We start from the raw sequence: 19,081 nt of genomic DNA on the forward strand, positions 1-19,081 counted from the left end.
TTTCCGTTTTCCTATTTATTCGTGCATGTGTTCGGAATAAAACTTCAGTTGTTAGATAGCGCTCGTTGTTGTTCTTTTCTCGGCTTGTCCTCGTCTCTCGACGCAAACATTTTCAGCATGCATTTCAGTCAGCTTGCTCAACCTTCTACTCTCCTATGTTTACTATACGCCTGGGAACATTGCTTATGTAATGGCAACACTGCATCTTACCAGAGGGCTTGTTTTCAAGAGTTGCTTTGGAACAAGTAAGGTAGCTGCAACTTCTTCAAATTGCCAACTTTTGAGCTACTGTCAGGTTTAACAGATTCAGGAATGCATTAGTGAATTCAAGATGTGTCTGTGACTGGAGACACATGACTCAGGATTTTTATGGTAAACATCAACTAGCGCTTAGTGCATACATGACTTAAAGAGCAAGAAACACAAGGCACAGATGAAAGGAAGACCAGGCAGGACGAGCCCTAGTGTTTTTTTCCACTTCAAATCAAGTGTGCAATTCAAAAAATTAGCCCAAATTTCACCTCTTATTGCACTCAGTCCTAAAATATATAGTAATAAGCACTATCTTTATATGCGGCTGACAGACTTTTAGTATCACATATAATAACATATATAGTAACTGCGATACCTCCGACAAATTTAGTCCATGGCTTGCGCGCTTAGAGCCCTCTCTACCTACACTTCGATTAGAAATTTTCTACACCGGTTCTGGTGCTAGCCTCGTAAATTCATTGTGAAACTGCTCTGTGCCTAGTCAATGGGCGACAGATTTGGAGAGACAAGTCTCGTAAATCGTTCCAGCTTGTCATAGACGCTTTTAGCAGTATAAAATTTATTGTTGACTGAGAGTGTATATGTGCGCAGTGAAGATGCATTCTTTAAAAGTTGTTTAGTATGTAGTGTTTAATGGCGCAAAAGCAACTACAGCTACGATGCGCCAGCCACAACATTTTTTTTAAAAAGTGAGACGACCAAGTGATTAGTTTTGCCGCGCAGACTTATGGACACTTTATTGGAGCGCACACAAGTGCGCCCTAACTACCGGATCCCATGCTACTCCATCGGATGGTAATAAAAGCCTTTACATAACATTGGGTGAGTCGGATCGCGAAATACGAAGACGTCTCCGAAGAAAGATCCCACTGGGGCGATGAAATCATGCGACAAATATCGTGCTCAAATAAGTTTAACAATAGTAATTTCTTTATGGTCTTGTCTCACGATAAAGGTAAGATCGTCTTGAATGCATTCTTTTTTTTTTTTTGTTATAGCTTTTATAGATGCAAAATGTAGTTGTGCGGCCACTGTGCCTAACAGCATAGAATATAGAGAACTCGAATGGGAACAACTCAATGCCGATCTGTGGAGAAACGTGTTCGGAGCTTACAATTACGAGCGAAATTGGCGATTCCATATCTATTGCAATCGAATGCATTTCTGTAGGGTGCTAAGAAGTAATTGATAAATTGCAGAGGTAGACACGAAAATAGGAAAAGCAACGAAACCGAGTGAATAACGTACGTGTTTATTTTCGATGTAATCATTTTAAGCATCCGTATGAATCCTTACGGCAACGCATGGCTCCTGGCCCCTACGGCGTAAACATTTTGTTTATATGTGCTAAACTATGACGAGGGTAAGACTAAACGATACCAAACGCGCATTTTATGATCGCTAGCCCTTATTTACTGGAGCACCGTGTGCAATGGCTTTTAGGCGAAAGTGGGCTATTCCTAGCGGTGTCCAACCAGCGAGCCACCAGGACATTGTGCAACGTCGGCACAACCGACCAAACATAATTTTTTTAATCGACACTTATCTAACAATTTTATACCCTAATTGCATCTTTTGTGCCATGCGAAAAGCAAAACATCGTTGAACTTCTATTATACGAGCTTTAGCAGCGACACGATGCAGCTTCTACTCGGCACCATCGTCCGGAAGTTGGTACAAGGTGATATCGTAATGTTCCCGTTCCATAAGCGACTATGGATACCGTACATCGTGCTATTCATATGTTTAGGAAACATAATACGTTTACGGTTAACCACTGTCAATGGGAATAAGACCCAATAAACTATTATTACATTTGAACATACCTGTACTTTAAGGATAAGACAAGTTAACCGCTCCCATTAGTTGTAGTGTTTAGTGAGATTATCAATTATTTTTCCTTTGCGAGGCTCTCGGTGCTGCTCTTGGATCTCGTTACGGCACTTATATTTGATCAACCGCTAATACATGGCTTCAGCATGAAGCTTGTGATTACCGTAATCTTTATGCGAAAACCTCCGGCCACAACGCGGAAACTCTAAGTTCATTTGGCAATTGAGGCTTTGTGTTGGCGTGGTGATGCGAGTGCGTGTGGAACAACCATTGCATGCATAAAGGGTTCAATCCTTTAACACACACATTGCCATGAAACCACCTCTGTGGGAGCTTTAGTAACTCCACTAGTGTTGAGCCGAAATAGACGTGAACAGAATGCTATTCTGCCGTCTATTCAGAGATGAGCGAAGCACAGAACTAGGGAGCTCTTTTCCAGCCACCTAGAACTTCACTCAAGTGGTGATAAAGCAGCCGATCAAAATGTAGTTCCAAAAACGTCTAAGCAATCAGTAGGCAGCAAAATTTTATTTGGTAGAGTTTTGTGAGGAAGTCTCTACGACCGCGTAATAATCATTCCTGTAGAATAGGCAAACTTGGACGTTGGCTATTCCGAAGAGCTTATTTTTTGAATTGGTACATTTTACTGAAAACAAGGCACGGAGCATGGCAAAGGAGAAAAAAGAGCCTTTATATAACAATAAGTAGATCATAGAACAAAGCGAAATCTTTTTTAGATGCCCCAGAATGCCTAAATGAAGTTCCTGAAAAGGTTCTCTAGATTGACTACCTGCGGAGAGAAAGTCAACCCTTGAGTTCCTCTTTAGCCAGTATTTAGCAAGGAAGCCCCTTTGGTCCGTGGCAAATAAAAGTACACCTGGTTCCAAATGGTCACAATCTCATATGTATCTTTGTTTGAAGAGAACAAATAACTTTGCTGTTCCTTCTCTATCGTGCCTGGACCACTCCTCGACCAGAAATTTACATTTAACTGCCACATGAACAATATTGCTTACTTCAGGCGTCTTGCATATGTTTTTATAAGAGGTTCTACATTTCAATTTTTATGCATATCTGCATTGTGAAGAAGAAATGAAGGAATAAATATTTTAAGTCATATCTTTCGCATCATGCCAGTAACAGAGTTCAATGCAAACCTTAATTCAGAGTGTGCGAAAGTTCATTTTATTACACACAACATGTATGTTAGCGTCCCAGGATGCATCAAAATGAACAATTACTTTGACCACATGAATTGTACCAGAGTTACAACATATGTGCTTCCTAGAGAATTGTTGCTTACCCAATATATATTCATGACTGGATACGCCTAACTTTTGGTGATAGTCCTTTAGACGCAAAGAAAAATCTGGCAAAAAAAGAGATCTCTCTCTCTCTCTCTTTGATTTGGCAACTATATTTCAAAACGCAATAGTACGGCCATACTCATAATAAGGATATCTATAAGGGTATGACCTTCGACGGGGGGTACTGCCTGTATTTAGATACTCTTATCAAAAGATTCAGTGTTATCCAAAGACTAACTTAGGTAGGTTAGCCTAACGCAGAAATATTCAGCGTACTCCGCATACCTGTGTTCAAAATGCAACCAGTAATGCATGTAAAACTTCAACAGAACTAGCTATTAGTCGGATAGATGAAAGCGTATCATTCGATTTCACAGGTTGTCGTACGTATTTCTCGTTTTACCTTTAATTTAGCTGAGTCACCTAGCTAGAGAAAACATTTGATTCTTTCGGAATTATTGCTCTAATCCATACTCTGAACGAGGAAAAAGGCAAACATTATTTTAAAGATTGTGTAATGCTGCTCTATATTTCTCATTGCTTTCTAACATGTTTAGCACAAGAGGCGTAAAGTTGTCCTAATACAACAAATGTGCGTATTAGGATAGTTTTCCGTAGGTGGGTGGGGAAGCAGGCAACGCGCAAAAGTTATGGAATTGTGCGATATATATGTTCAAGCACAGAATATTGAGTTGCCTGTTTTTACTTGCCACATGCTTCAGGCTCAGCCCTTTCCAATCAACAGCAAGGGTGAGTAATTATTGTTGATTTTCTACGTAACTGGCGATTGCAATAAAGTAATATTGATATGCATATCTCCGTAAAACTATGTTTCTTGTTTAGAGTGCGGTCTTTCCGAACCTCTCGGCAGAGTAATCAACGGGAGCATTACATGGAGGGCTCAAGTACCATGGCTGGTAAGGAAGAGGAAGGCTGACTTCCTGGTTGTTTAAAACTCATTTATATTATGAAAAATTATTGTGCTTTGAAAGCAAGTAAAGAACGTTCTTCGCACTGGTAAACTTATCGTTGGATGATTAACAACTAAAACATTATTTAGCAATCGATATGTTTTTAGTGAGTGATAGAGAATTAGCGTTGGAGATTAACATTTGCCTACACAGAAATCAGTGAAAAAGAACGGCACAATTATTTTTCGCAGCCCACTTCGAAGTATCGTATCGTATTCGTATTCCTAAAGACTTTCCTATAGCTCCAGTTGCTTTTTGTCTTGAATGCAGGAAATAAGTTCGTACGCTCCTATGTCGCAGTCAGTACAAATATTTAATGAACAAGCGTCGCCACGATATCTTCCGAAGTTAACTGTTTATTTTTTCGCCGAAAGTAGTGGTGATGTATGAAATGACCCACCACGGTCGCTTAGGGGCTAGGGTGTTGGGCTGCTAAGGACGAGGTTGCAGGATCGAATTCCGGCCACGGCAGCCGCATTTATATGGAGGCGAAATGCGAGAGCACCAGTGTACTTAGGTTTAGGTGCTCGTTAAAGAACCCCAGCTGGTCCAAACTCCCGGAATAGCCCCTACGGCGTGCCTCATAATTAGGTCAGGGTTTCGGCACGTAAAATAATATAATTTAATTTTAATGTATGAAATGAAGTTATTATCATCATCTTGTGGGTATCAATACTAAAACAGAAATTATTCACACTTTTATTAGGTCCTGATGGTTTCAGTAGACATTCCAATGAAAACCTTAGCATCCGCGATCTTGAGGAAGATATTTAGGAAGTATCGGATTGTAACTCTTAGTAGACAGATTTTATGCTTACTCAGCTTATTCAACAAGGCTCACAATACAGCGGCTTGTATGAAAATATACTGAAATACTAAGGGGTGACGATAATGTGACATTTTGTGCAGTGTCTAGTTGAGTGAAAGCGTATGTATTATGTGAGAAATTGTGATTGGCAAGCTATTAGCCATTACCCGCAAATAGCATAGTTTTCCTGAAGACTCCACGACGTGTCAGCTTGAAATATACAGCTTGTTCGGCTTCAAATTAAAGTCGTAGTTTTCTTAATAGCTGAATTTTGCATAGAAATATTATACCAAATATTCTCAAACAGGGTGCATCAATCATCTGCACATGCCTTAAAGCGAATATTTATGTATTATTCGCAGCAATAAGTTACCATTGGAGAATGCCATGTTGGACACATTTCCGGAACGTCGTGATAATATTAAGAACAGAAACCTAATGACATGGGCACCTTAAAACAATGAAATAAATGTTCAGTTGTATGCCTTGAGTGTCAGTATTTTCTCAAAATTGGCTGGCGCATAAGGTGGTAGCACGTATATCTGAACCCTGTAGAGCATACAAACCTATCTAATAATATTGATCCACGACGGCCACATCAATGTATGAATGAATGAATGAATGAATTATTTAATGAATAAATTATTCAACAGTTACATTCACCGTATACACTACATTGTTAAGGTGAAAATGGGGAGCTGTAGAAGAAGCACCGTTGCAGATTGACTAAGTTCTAGGGACGCGAAATTAAGCAGTCAGAGGAAAACTTTGTCTTTGATTAAGTCATAGAAATATACCAGCAGATAGACAAACGATCATGAACTACGAGTAAATATGGGCAGTTACAAAAACAATGAAACAGCATGCATATTTCGATATGTCATTACACACTTCAGCAGTTCCCATACAGTTACACAACACGTCAAAGAATCTTTTCTTACTAATGGCTAGAAGACAGACAGACAGACAATGAACTTTTATTCAGGTCCTGAGGGACTAGCCGGTGGAGACCCGTTGGGGCCCCCGGCTCGCCGCTGGCTGCTCCCATGTCGGAATGGGGAGGCCAAGCCTCTCCGCTCTTTCACGGGCCCTCTGGACGGCCATGGACTGGAGCTTAAGTTGCGTGCTAGATATGGCCTCGTCCCAGTCCCGTTCGCTGGTGAGGGACGTATCCCGTAACGCAGGACACTGCCAGAGCATATGAGGTAGAGTGCTAACCTCCCCACAATCCGGGCACTGTCGGTCAATTTCTGGAGAAATCCTGCTTAAGAAACTTCGGGAGGGATATGACCTTGTCTGAAGCATCCTAAGCGTGATCGATTGTGATCTGCATAGATTTGGATGCGGAGGCGGGAAGCGCCTGCGTTCCTCTTTATAATGGGAGACGATCTCGTGAAATGTTAATAACGGGTCGCTGTGGCCGAGCTCCTCCGGATCCAATGTAGCCCCATCGCCGTCGCGGCGCGTTAATTCTCGCGCACGGCGGTGAGCAATTTCATTGGGGTTCGGGTGGCCCGGCAGCACGTTGTCGCCCATGTGAGCTGGGAACCATATAATATAATGCACGGGGTCACAATTAGTTCTGGATTTGTTTTTCAGAATCACCTCCACCTGTTTCGCAACCATTCCCGTAGCGAATGCCCTGACGGCCGCGCGTGAGTCAGTGTAGATATACGGCCTTTTTGAATCCTGCATCGCCAGCGCCACCGCCACCTGTTCTGCCACGTCGGCCGTCACAGCGCCTACCGAGGCCGCAGATAGGAGCTCGCCCTTTTCGCTTACCGCCGTGACCGTGAATTTACCGGAGCGCCCATATTGAGCTGCGTCCACGAAGGCTTCCATGCCGACCGTTTTCTTCAATATCGCCCTGGCACGAGCTGCTCGCCTGCCCGCATTATGTTGCGGGTGAACGTTTCTAGGGAAGGGACTGACGACGTAGGTCCCTCTGGAGTTCTCGTTCAGCTGAACCACCTCGCTGTGACTGAAACGCGGCTGCAAGCCCGCAGCCTCCAAGAGGCGCCTACCGGCGCTGGAGCCCGAAAGCCTCGTGATCTGCGCCGCTCGTTGCGCCTCTATGAGTTCGAGGGCCGTGTTATGAACGCCGAGCTGCATTAGCCTGTCCGTGCTCGCCGTGATCGGAATACCCAGTACCTTCTTGACGCTTTTCCGCATCAACGTGTCAAGCTTGTCCCTTTCAGTCTTTGTCCACTGCAGGGCCGAGACCACATAGTTGATGTGGCTCATAAGAAAAGCGTGATGCACCCTAAGTAGGTTGTCCTCGCCTAGGCCCCCCTTCTTATTGGAGACTCTCATGATTAATCTGAGAATATTCTCGGTTTTGGCGGTCAGATGCGCAATGGTTTTGGCATTACATAATGGCTAGAACGTCAACATTTTTCGCTCTAGCTCATGTAGACATGGAGGCAAAATGCAAGAATCCTTCGTGCAGAGTCCTTCCATACGGACGAACCTGGTGCAGCGGCGGTAACAGTGCCCCTGAAGATAAAACTACGCGAATCGCACGCATATGCGAAGGGGTCGTGAGCAAACTTGTCCTTGATGTGTACAGAAATTCATTCACTTTCCCAGCACCACTCCCACGCACATCAATGCTCCCGCCAAATGTAGAATTGTGCCACACCTTGCTCAATTAACCTCTTTCTTTGCACTCGGCTGCATTTGGTGATAAGTTTTTCGATATTGTGCGGCCTGGTTCTTCACTTCTCCTAGCTTTCTGCGCGCTCTTCTTAGACTCTGTTACAAACTTCAATTCTATCAAAAGATTTGGCGGGTTTTAATGACTGTTTTCATTCTCGGCGTTTTGTTGCTGATTTCTCCGTTTATGTCCTTTCGTTCGGCTTGTCTATACGGGCGTCAACCCTGTGGCACATGCAGCCACGTTGTGGAACGGGCCAATATTGTTCACATTAATAGTGCCACATGCCCAGTGGTTGGCCCAATTTGGCCCATTTGTACAAAGTGCGTCTATAATCGCCAAGACAGCAGCAGATAGCAGCCGGAAAAGAGGAGAAGGGGGTACAGCAAGATTCGTTATAATTAGTAAAGGTCATTGTCACTATGGGTTGTAGTCTAAATTGAAAAGCGGGGAGACCGCGAAGTGCCCAAACACCAGTGGTACGTGAATCGATTCCCGGCTTCGGCGGCGCAATTTTTTAGAGCTGAAACGAAAAAGTAGTTTTTTTTTGTAATGCGAGTGCGAGTGCATCAGGGCATGCTGGGGTATGGTATGCCAGCGAATGAGGATGATTAAAGGAATGAAAAGTAATTCCGTATTTATTTTTGCGTACGCAGTTAAAAACAAAACATCCACACGACCAATATACAATCGGTGCCTTTATCTACACCGTATCTAATAGGTGTGATGTTCTTTGTAATAATAAAGAGCAATAATCAGTCACTTAACATCGGCAGCACCCCCAGGAAGAGGGCGGCGGCCCTCTCGGATCCGCGGAAGTAGCGAGGAACCAAGACCTCGAGGAGCACAATAAAAGCTTGTCCTCCCTGCGTGGAGGGAGCCTAAGCGACTCTGCAGGCCTTTTCACTAAAGTTGTTCTCTCTCTCTCTATCTCTGTTGGCAATGGCTTTAGTTCTATAGCGCACATGGAATTCATGTGGATAATGTAGGCTAAGCAAAATTTTATGGTTCGTCCTTGAAATATCTATAGTAACCAAAGCGTTGTATTTAGTTATTTATCCCTTCGAATAAAAAAAAAGCATTGTAATTTTCCTACCTATATTCACCGCATGTCAACACAGTTCACAGTTTAAAGAAGCGGCAAATAAATCAAAGACTGCTAAACATTAGGAGATGTACGCAATTTACCAACTGCACGGAAATAACAAGCAGTCGTGCGCTGGAAACTCTGTTTCAAGGGTATAATTCTAGATATCATATTTTGTGCTGTGCTTTTAAATAGTATTTAAATACTAAATAAGAGATTATCATTTCTTTTAGGTTCACATCTTCGCTGTGTCAAGCAAGGGACATGGAACCCCATGTGGTGGAAGCATTATAACCCGCGACGTGGTAATGACAGCTGCTCATTGCGTGTATAAGTATGTATAAAGCATTCACCTTCTTTATGCTTGATAAAAGAAAGCGCCTCTCCGAGTGAACCTACGTTTTTAGCACATGCGCTGATATTCTTCAAAAGCTATTTGTCGTAAATTGGTGCTTTTTACACACATATAGATAGTACTGTAAAATTACTTGGGCGGCAGCGAATAATACATATTAAATAATGCAGCATATTAAATGAATGGAGGCAGTATCGTTCACCTATCTTTCTTCATGGTAGAGGTCACTATATCAAACGTGTTCCGTGGTGCTGAAACTTTTTATAAAATGTAGCATATGTGATATTGGATATCACATGCAAATTTTACCCCTCCGAAAAGAGCGTTCGCCAAATAATTACTTCGACAAATGGAGGAAAAGTATATAAAACCTAATATATATAAATAAAACAGCGAAATTACGTCTCGCTTTTTAAAAATTTGCTTAAAACGTGACGTGTACACTTTAATTATTTAATGGCGAAGCACGTTTCACTACACTTTAAACCTATAGATCATACGAACACTCCAGGTAATTGTCCCACCGAGGAATAAGAGCCGGAAACTCCGATATAAAGTGTTTTCTAGAAACATGGTTGTAAGGCTTTGTACATAAAGGATACTGGAGAACTTGGCTGCAGCCAAACGGCAATGCGAAAGCACAGGGTGGGAAATGAGATACAGAGTAATATTTACTCTCACTTAGCTAGTTTTGATGATTTAAAAACATTATTTACCTTCGTTATTCTTCTTTGGGCTTTTTGGAATAGCTGACGACAGTTGCAACAGCACTGCTTGTTGGCCTAGTCAGTGCTTGCCAATTGTGCTATGTATTCATTCGAATACAACATCAGTCCCTGTCCTGTTGCCTCCATAAATTCGAGTGAGTACGTCCAAACCATGTCTGCTCCTTTCCTTGCTGTAAAAGAATGTCATGAAAATTCAGTGGAAGGTCGTCGCTGGGTCATGCCGTTGCTCGGACGTTGAATAGTCGAGCAATATGGCCTGCCCTGGCGTTCTCTACTAGTACCTCTTGTGCGGCACAGCATATAATGGTGTGGTGCCCTTCTATATGATTGCCCAAAATTTTGATAATTTATTCCAGTGCAGGCCCACATAGAAACAGGCGGCAGGCGTCCTGAATAGCCAAGCCGATGGCTGTAGCCTCGTCCATGTATGCCGACGTGGTTTTTAAGGAGGCCGTTATTATGTAGTTCTGACACGTAGAAGATGCGCTGAAGGTGTGTAACTGGTTCGACCAGCATCCGTAGAATACACTCCCGGACCCATGCCAAAACCTTTGTGAAGAGTCTTTACCCTTGTTCTGCGTCGTCAAAAATAGTACTTGGGATGCATGTTCTTGGCAATTGGGTCCAGCGCAATTTGCGATGAAACGTTGAGCACTACCTGTGCTGTTTCCTCCCCGCTATAATAGGGTCTCAAGGTAAAACCGAACCTCGTCAACACTTTCCTGCCCTGAATTATAGAACAAATAATTATTTCTGAGCACTTAACGTCGCGAATGCATGCTCGTCAAAAGTACTGTGAAGACCTAGTCTCTTGAATCTCTCTGTATTACCGCATTTGGGAAGACTAAGGGTTGTTGTCAAGGCTTTTCTGATTATTGTGTTTGCATTTATTATCTGTTCATCCGTCAAAGTATGATATTTCTACACGCGTGTGGTATATGATTGTTGCAACGAGGCACGTAGGCGCCATCACTCGAGAAAAGAGGAGGAAGAAAGAACTGGCCTCGCTCGGTCAATCTAACAGGTCAGCGCTGCAACCGCTGTTGTAAATATAACCTGTAAATAGTTGCTCGTCTTACTGACTCGTCCTTCGCGTAACATTGTGGTGGAGGTTGAACGTTCCCCGTTCTCGCCATGGAGCTCCGAAGCAGCCGCACTGTCTTTTACTGAGCCACGGCTTCCGATGGAACCACCCCGTCGCCACCTAGACCTGCGGCGACAACCTCAACGTAGGTTACGGTTCCTTGTCTCCGTGATCCTGGGACATTCTTGGTTTGCCGGAAAGTCCGCGAGCACATGACCGAGGATAATAAGGTGGGCCATATCTTAAAAGGCATCGCGGGCGACGCCTTCAATTTTCTCTTCAATAACGACGTTTGTACCGCCGCCGCCATCGTCAAAGAATGCCGCCGCTTCGAGGTAACCAAAAGCCGCCGCGTCGTCCCAGTTTTCTCGGCTCCCCAACACCCCTGCCACATCTTGCTCCACTCTTACCGCCCCACGGCCATTTCAAGTGAACGTCACACGTATCGTTCGCCGTGAGATTGAAGCGGCGAGTCCGGCCCCCCTTCATCCATGACCCTCTTACGGTACCTTTGACTGAGTGGCCCCCACTATTTCCGTTATTCAAGCAGTTGTGCGGCAAGATATTGCAAACCTTGGCATCCCTACCACCTGCTCTGTCTCTTGACCTGATTCGGCACCCATTCCCATGTCCACCACCTGTAATGACCAGTATTTCACTCCCAGACCACTCAATCCAGCTGAATGGCGAACCCCAGACCACAAACCGATCTGCTTCCGCTGCCGCCGCGTTGGTCATGTATCCCGCAACTGCCGCACCACCTGAATGCCGCCGTACTGGAGCTCATTCCCTGCTCCTCGCCCTTACGCCGACGCTTGCCGTCTGTACCCTACTTCCTGACAGCCGCTCCTCCGTGCGATCGCCGTCGCCTCAACGCCGTCGCTCCCTGTCACCCCATCCTCGCCGCTTTTCTTCGCCAAATCGACCGACGGAAAAGTAGGCCTTGCAGCTCTTGGTGGTAGTGTTACTTCACGTTCGTCCTGTCCAAATCCTCCGTTGACGCTCCTCCCAAACACGAACCTAATTGAAGTAGACGTAGATGATGCTCCGTTGACGGAAATAATTGATACTGGAGCCCAAGTGTCCATAATGAGCGCTAACCTATGTCGTCGCCTCAAAAAAGTTCTAACGCCTGCCATCACTCGAGCCGTACGCGTCGCTAATGGCACCACTGTTGCCGTCAGGGGTATGTGCCCTGCACGCATAGGAATTGCTGGCCACCAAGTTCCAGTCTTGTTCACAGTGCTGACCAGTTGCCCTCATGACCTAATATTCGGGCTCGACTTTCTGACGACGCATTCTGCCCTCATCGACTGTTCCACAGGTACACTGTGCCTCGAGCTTCCTCTTCTTTCAGACGTTCGTCCCGCACAACCGAACACCCTCTGCACTACACAATTTGTTCGCTTACCTCTAAAAGCTCTAACCTTCGTCGAATTGGCCTCAAAGACAACGGTGCTTGATGACGACTATGTCGTCGCACCTATTCATTATGTCCCGGCGCGCGACATCTCTGTGCCACACTCCGTCGTAGCCCTTGCCTCTAATTGGATGTCTCTCCTCGCTATCAATTTTGGCTTGACGAAGCAAGTGTTACCTGAAGGCATAAGGTGGCCACGCTGCGGGCAGTGACAGACGACCACGTCACTGCTTTTGCAGCCGACTCGTCTCCAGATCCTCCTGATTACCCGCAGGATGCCTTAAACCTCGAGGGCGCATTACGTCCCATGGACACTCCGGACCTGACACCTGACCAAGCAGCTTCTCTATATCGCCTTTTGCTTTCTAACCACGACATATTTGACACGGAAAATAGACAACTCGGTCAGACGTCCCTTGTTAAGCATCGGATAAACCCTGGTGATGCTGTTCCCATTCCCCACCGACCATATCGCGTGTCCACGGCAGAGCGGCAAGTTATTCAGCAGGAAGTAAACAAGATGCTCGCCAGAGCCATTGTTGAATCCTTGTCGAGTCCTTGGGCGTCACCGGTCATGCTCGTAAGACGAAAGATTACACGTGGCGTTTCTGCGTTGATTACGACCACCTAAACCGAATTACTAAAAAAGACGTTTACCCTTTACCACGAACCGACGACGCTCTTGTCGACGGTGCTAAATACTTTTCGTCCGTCGACCTTTGATCTGGTTATTGGCAGATTTCCGTCGATGAGCAAGACCAAGAAAATACCGCTTTTGTCTCTCCAAATGGCCTCTACTAATTCAAGGTTATGTCGTTCGGTTTATGCAATGCCCCTGCCACGTTCGAACAGCTGATCAACTCTCTGCCTTTGTTAGCTTGACGACGTCCATGTGTTCTCTCCTACATTTGAGATCCACTTTGAGTGTGGCGCAGCTAAGCTTGACGTCTTCCGCATGGCTGCGCTCCAAATAAACTCATGGAAGTGCGACTTCGGGCACCAATAGATAACAGTGCCAGGCCATCTCGTCGATGCTTCCGGACTACAAACCGACCCGCAGAAGGTTCGAGCAGCAACGGCTTTTCCTGTACCTTAGTCTGTCAACGACGTCCGGAGTTTTGTGGGGCTCTGTTCTTATTTCCGAACGTTCGTGAAAGATTTTGCAGCAATCGTTAGACCACTCACTGAACTTCTCAAGACATGTCTTTTACGTGGAGTTCCCCTCAGGCTGGCGCATTTTTACGTATTATCATGATTCTCAGCAATACACTAGTCTTGGCCCACTTTGACCCGTCCGTACCTACACAGGTCTGAACCGATGCCAGTGTTTATTGGATCGGCGCTGTCTTATCACAATGCCAGCACCAGGACGCAGATTGCGTTTCTCGCTACCCTGTCGAAGACCCGACGTCTACGTCTGATACTGACAATGACTCCTGTGTTCACTCTGTTTCTCCACTGCCCACGTCGCCGATGAGCAGTGCCGTGACCCGTCCTTGCGTATCATCATTGACCACCTGGAATCATCGCTTGCCAAAAGTTGCTTTCGCTTATTCACATTTCAATATGGCGTACTGTACCACCACAACGTTCACCCCGAAGTCCCTGCATTACTGCTTGTGATCCCTAAACACATTCGCTCGGCTGTTCTCCACGAACTTCACGACCTTTCCACTGCCGGTCACCTGGGTGTGTCACCTACCTACGACTGGATCCGCCGACGCTTCTTTTGGCCAGGGCTTGCTCACTCCGTTCGAAGATACGTAGCTGCGTGTGAGAAATGCCAGCGACGCAAGACACCGTCGACGGTCCTGGCTGGGTGCCTTCAACACTCGACATTCCCGCGGAACCATTCTTTCGCGTTGGTTTGAAGTTACTTGGCTTTTTTCCTCTTTCTACCTCTGGGAAAAGGTGGATTGCTTTGGCCACGGATTACGCCACGCGCTACGCTATTACCCGAGCGCTTCCTACAAGCTGCGCCACAGATGTCGCCAATTTTCTTCTACACGACGTGATTTTATTACATGGAGCTCTGCGACAACTTCTCACAGACCGTGGCCGGACATTCCTGTCAAAATTATTGCGGACATCCTGCAGTCCCCTGCCACGAGGCACAAGCTATCCACGTCATAACCATCCGCAAACAAATAGCCTCACGGAGCGTCTCAATTGCACTATCACAGACATGCTCGCGAAATATCTCTTCAGGCCACACTGACTTGGACTTCGCTCTACCGTTGGTCACATTTGCTTATAATTCCTCGCGCCACGACACAGCCGGTTATTCCCCATTTCTCCTTCTGTTTAGCGGAGAACCAGCACTGCCCCTCGACACAACCCTCCATGTTCACGCGGCATCGACCAGTGAATATGCACTTGACGCCATCGGCCGCTGTCCCCACGCAAGGGAAATTGCCCGTAGACGCCTTCTGAAATCCCAAGAGAGTCGAAGGCGTTTGTATGACCGGCGACACCGAGACGTGCACTTATGTGACGTGAACTCGTCCTTCGCGTAACAATGCAGAATGAGGTATGTGATGCGGCTAATTACTAAAGCGTTAGCCAGGCTTATGGTTACTCACTACGTTAGGCCCTTGCGGCTACTTTCCACTCTGCGTATCATTCTGACCGCGTTTTCTGTGACCGCCTTTAGTTTTTGTAGGGTGGTACATGTCTCAGTGTTCTACTGCATCAAAATCACCGATATTCTGAGCTTCACCACCCTCAAAATCGATGCCCCTTCGAGAGTCAGAGTCCTTAGCACCGGGTCCTCCTTCTGTGCATCTCGTATTCACCCGAATGAGTTTCTCGGGTCCGCATGCCATGTCCGCCGTCCTCGCCTGTTCCAAGACTGGATCCGAAGCCTTTTGAAGAGTTTCTTGCTTGTCCCCATAGGACTCCTGGTGAGCCCATAACGTGATGTCATCGGCATGCGTCGCACAGCCATGATTAGGGTGTTCATCTCCAGGCTATCTTTCTCCTACGCCCATTAAATCGCAGTGGAGATGGTATAGCTCCCTGAGGGCTGCTTCTGTCGGACCTCGTGCAGCCTATTCCGACTGTGCCCTTGAGGAATGAGCCCACATAGTTATAAATTCGTGCTCCGCAGTTTACCAGTTCAAGTCCCTCCAATATAGCGTGGTAGATGATGGTATCGAACATGTGTTACTTATACCATGTTACATGTGAATATGTTATTTTTTACATATGTTACTCATACATGCAGAACATTTAAGGGGGGAAGAGCAGTTGTCTACTACAACACGACTTCACTCCATGATGATAAGCAGATCGACGTGGAACATGCAGTGGTTCACCGGAAGTACAAGAACTTGGACTCTGGATATAACATCGCGTTATTAAGGGTATGTTTGCATGCCAAACGTATTCCGTATGTAACACGTTTCATAGCGCAATGAGTAGCTACCACGGCACTAGGCTAAAAGTAAGGCAGTTGTACCTATTGAAAAATTTCGTATGCAGTGCAAGAATTTTACACGTTTTAATTAGGATAACTATGAAAATTACACAGTCACAATTTCTTGTGGATTTCGTAAGAGTAATGCGGAATTTGAGTGCTAAACATATAGAATAATTTTATTGGCATAAGGAAAGTTTTATTAGAGTGTATGCAATGAATCATTGTTGCGAAGCCGTAGAAACAATATTGAAAGCGTATTTGGTGTGCGCATTACGAAATCATACATGCTCAAGAGCAATGAAATCCTGCGACTTCCAGATGAAGATGTATATTACGCTGCAATATTTGGAACAGTGAGGGTGTTGCACTTATCCTAAACGGCAAGAGGAAAATTTTATGGCGGGCGGGATAGGTATTTATATAATAATTTCTCTGAAAAATTGAAACGTTCAAACGGATCTTTTTTAAACAACAAGGCAATTTCCCACATAGATCGTAAAATCACGATATACGCAGCTAGAGTACCCACATTTAACACTAATAATAGGCAGCCCTGTGGTAGGAGTGGCGTGCGAATAATTTAATATCTAATAAAATCTAATACAAAAAGACGAAAGATGGCACCTAATTGCCATGCAGCATTGCACCTATATATATATATATATATATATATATATATATATATATATATATATATATATATATATATATATATATATATTAGGTGCCATCTTTCGTCTTTTTTATTATATATATATATATATATATATATATATATATTAGAAAACTTCTGTATACTTCAACAAGAAAACTTTTTTACGAGATTCCACATTGTAGAGAATTGTTGAGTTCTATCATAACGTAAATGTTAACTTGTGGTTGAGATAATTGACAACTACCATAAGCCAAAGCCTTGACACATTTGTGAATGTTTATTAAGTAGATGGAGATAAATTATACAGATTTCATATTGAGGCAGACAGAGGAAGTGCGGTACTTCGGCAGTGTTATATACTCAGATATTGTGGAGATATTGTGGTCTGAGAACACTTTCTGATTATGTGGTTCCCCTTTGAAGTCTATAGTATTGACTATATTATGTGTTAAAACACAAAAACCACGCACTGTTTGGATTCGGCACTGTTTTTGTTTTGTTAAACGTTTGACCATTTTGTGAGATCGTAATATGCTTTCCTTTCCAGCTGGCTCGTCCTTTCTTGCACTTTGACAGCTTCGTAAGGCCTGTTTGTCTGCCAAAACAAGGTGAACGTACCAAAGCAGGAAAAATGGTAATAGCAGGATTTGGTGATACCGATATGCGTAAGTTCAAACTGATCTCTCTGATGTGATGTGAATATTGCTGGCTTCTAAGACCCAACAAAACAATGCAAACAAATGCAGGACTCTTCTTGACCTAGCAATAATGGGCCTTCCCGGGCCTGCTCTTTGTTAGACACATTCAAATTTTTGAGCATTTTGCTTTCGCTTTTTTCTAGGTAACCACAGCAATGACATAGTAAATATTCTGCAAGCGTTGCAATAATTTCAGTATACTAAATTTGGATCTTTCAGGTAATAAAATGTTTACCAGTCTATTATGAACTTTATGAATTTATAACCAAGCAAGGTACACTCATGTAGCAACGTCAAGGAAATGATTTTTGAACTGCATTCGTGATTGTCTCGCTATGGTGGGCGCAGCCTAATTGGTATCACATGCAACTCGGGGAGACATGGCCATATCGAAGGCTGTGGTGACCGCTGCGGTGGCTTTGCGTGCATTGCTTTGCCTTGTTAAGGGCGAGATCACGTGATCATATTATTGCCATGGTGGTGGTACTTCCATAGGGGCAAAATTCAAAAACAGTCATGTGTCATGAGTGGGGTCCACGGTAAAAACCCCAAGCTGATGTAAATTATAGGGGAATCTCTCACTACGGGGTGCTTCTAAACAAATTATATTTTGGCTCGTAAAACGTCGTAATTTATTTTTTTATTCCATGTTGTGCTACCACTCCACAAAAGTGTCACCAGTAATCACAAACAACCGTAACCACTACTGAACTTTTGGCGGGATATTACACCTCAGAACTTGCAGACAATTTTAAAGTTGTTCTTTCAACTCTGCAATACCTTCAGAACCTCTGGGTTTGCGAGTGTGTGTGTGCGACGCACTCTCCGATGTACTTTCCGAGCTTTTGCGAAAGCGCGCGATTTTACCAAGTGAAATTATTTCAGCAGACGCCAACTACATTTACTGCCAGCAGTTATTACAAAGAAGTTGTATACGCCTAGGTGAAACGCCCATGGTCCGAGTCATAAACACTGTAATTAGCGACTTACGAAGCACAAATGCGTAACGTAGTTCAGAAAGGCTTTGATGAAACCGCTAAATTAACACAATGAACCACTGATTGCACCCCTCTATGATCGTGATCTTGCGAAGCCCCATGTGCGGGATTTCAAATAATCACTGTGATAAACCCAAGCCAAACGCGTGCGTAACCTCTATAACAAACGCGGACATAACGAATAAATGAGAACTAGTTTAATTAACCGTCGGAAGTAACCCAGCGATAAACACCGGGGCCAGACATTTCAGCTTTGCTGGTGTACCATCTGTACGGGGTGCATAGGCGGTGTTTTTTTTTCTTCCATTTTCCAAGCTTTAAACCGGAAACTTCTTGCCGGCATATTAAGTGATACAATAAATGAAAAGATGCTTCAGTAAAATAAGTTCTTGGGCGAGTTGGTGACATATTGCAGGCATAACAGCAGCGCCAAAAACACACCCACCCACACACACACACACAAAAGAAAGGAACGCTGACAGATTGGCAGTGACAGCGACTGTCCGTATCCTCTCTGTCTGTATTTTTGGCGCTGATGTTATGCCTGCACAAAGCAAATGTCTATCTTGCTATTAGGTATCTCTATTTTTTCCTCATACCAAATCTGTAATAATAAATTATTTCGAACAGATTTGAATATTATTTGTTGATTTCAAAATGTTTCGAAAACCTTCTCCTTGGGCATGTAGATGGAGTTTACTAAACGGGGTTTTTGAGCTCTAGATGAGACATACCAAGGGAAAAACCACTTTTTTGTGCGTGCGTGCGTGTGCGTGTGTGTCTTTCG

At 44.3% G+C, this 19,081-nt stretch overlaps 1 protein-coding gene across 1 annotated transcript in view; it reads left to right on the top strand.

The window, feature by feature from the left end:
• The first annotated feature begins 1,080 nt into the window (after window positions 1–1,080).
• Window positions 1,081–19,081, top strand: part of LOC142564196 (chymotrypsin-1-like) — a 34,435-nt gene continuing 16,434 nt past the window's right edge. Inside the window, exons 1-6 of the mRNA XM_075675100.1 lie at window positions 1,081–1,228; window positions 4,136–4,163; window positions 4,257–4,330; window positions 9,169–9,269; window positions 15,749–15,887; window positions 17,146–17,263. Of these exons, the coding sequence (XP_075531215.1) occupies window positions 1,151–1,228; window positions 4,136–4,163; window positions 4,257–4,330; window positions 9,169–9,269; window positions 15,749–15,887; window positions 17,146–17,263 (538 nt within the window). The 5' untranslated portion in view covers window positions 1,081–1,150. The remainder of the gene's footprint in view (window positions 1,229–4,135; window positions 4,164–4,256; window positions 4,331–9,168; window positions 9,270–15,748; window positions 15,888–17,145; window positions 17,264–19,081) is intronic.

Source organism: Dermacentor variabilis, chromosome 11 (genome assembly GCF_050947875.1).
Source record: "Dermacentor variabilis isolate Ectoservices chromosome 11, ASM5094787v1, whole genome shotgun sequence".
Lineage (NCBI taxonomy): Eukaryota > Metazoa > Arthropoda > Arachnida > Ixodida > Ixodidae > Dermacentor > Dermacentor variabilis.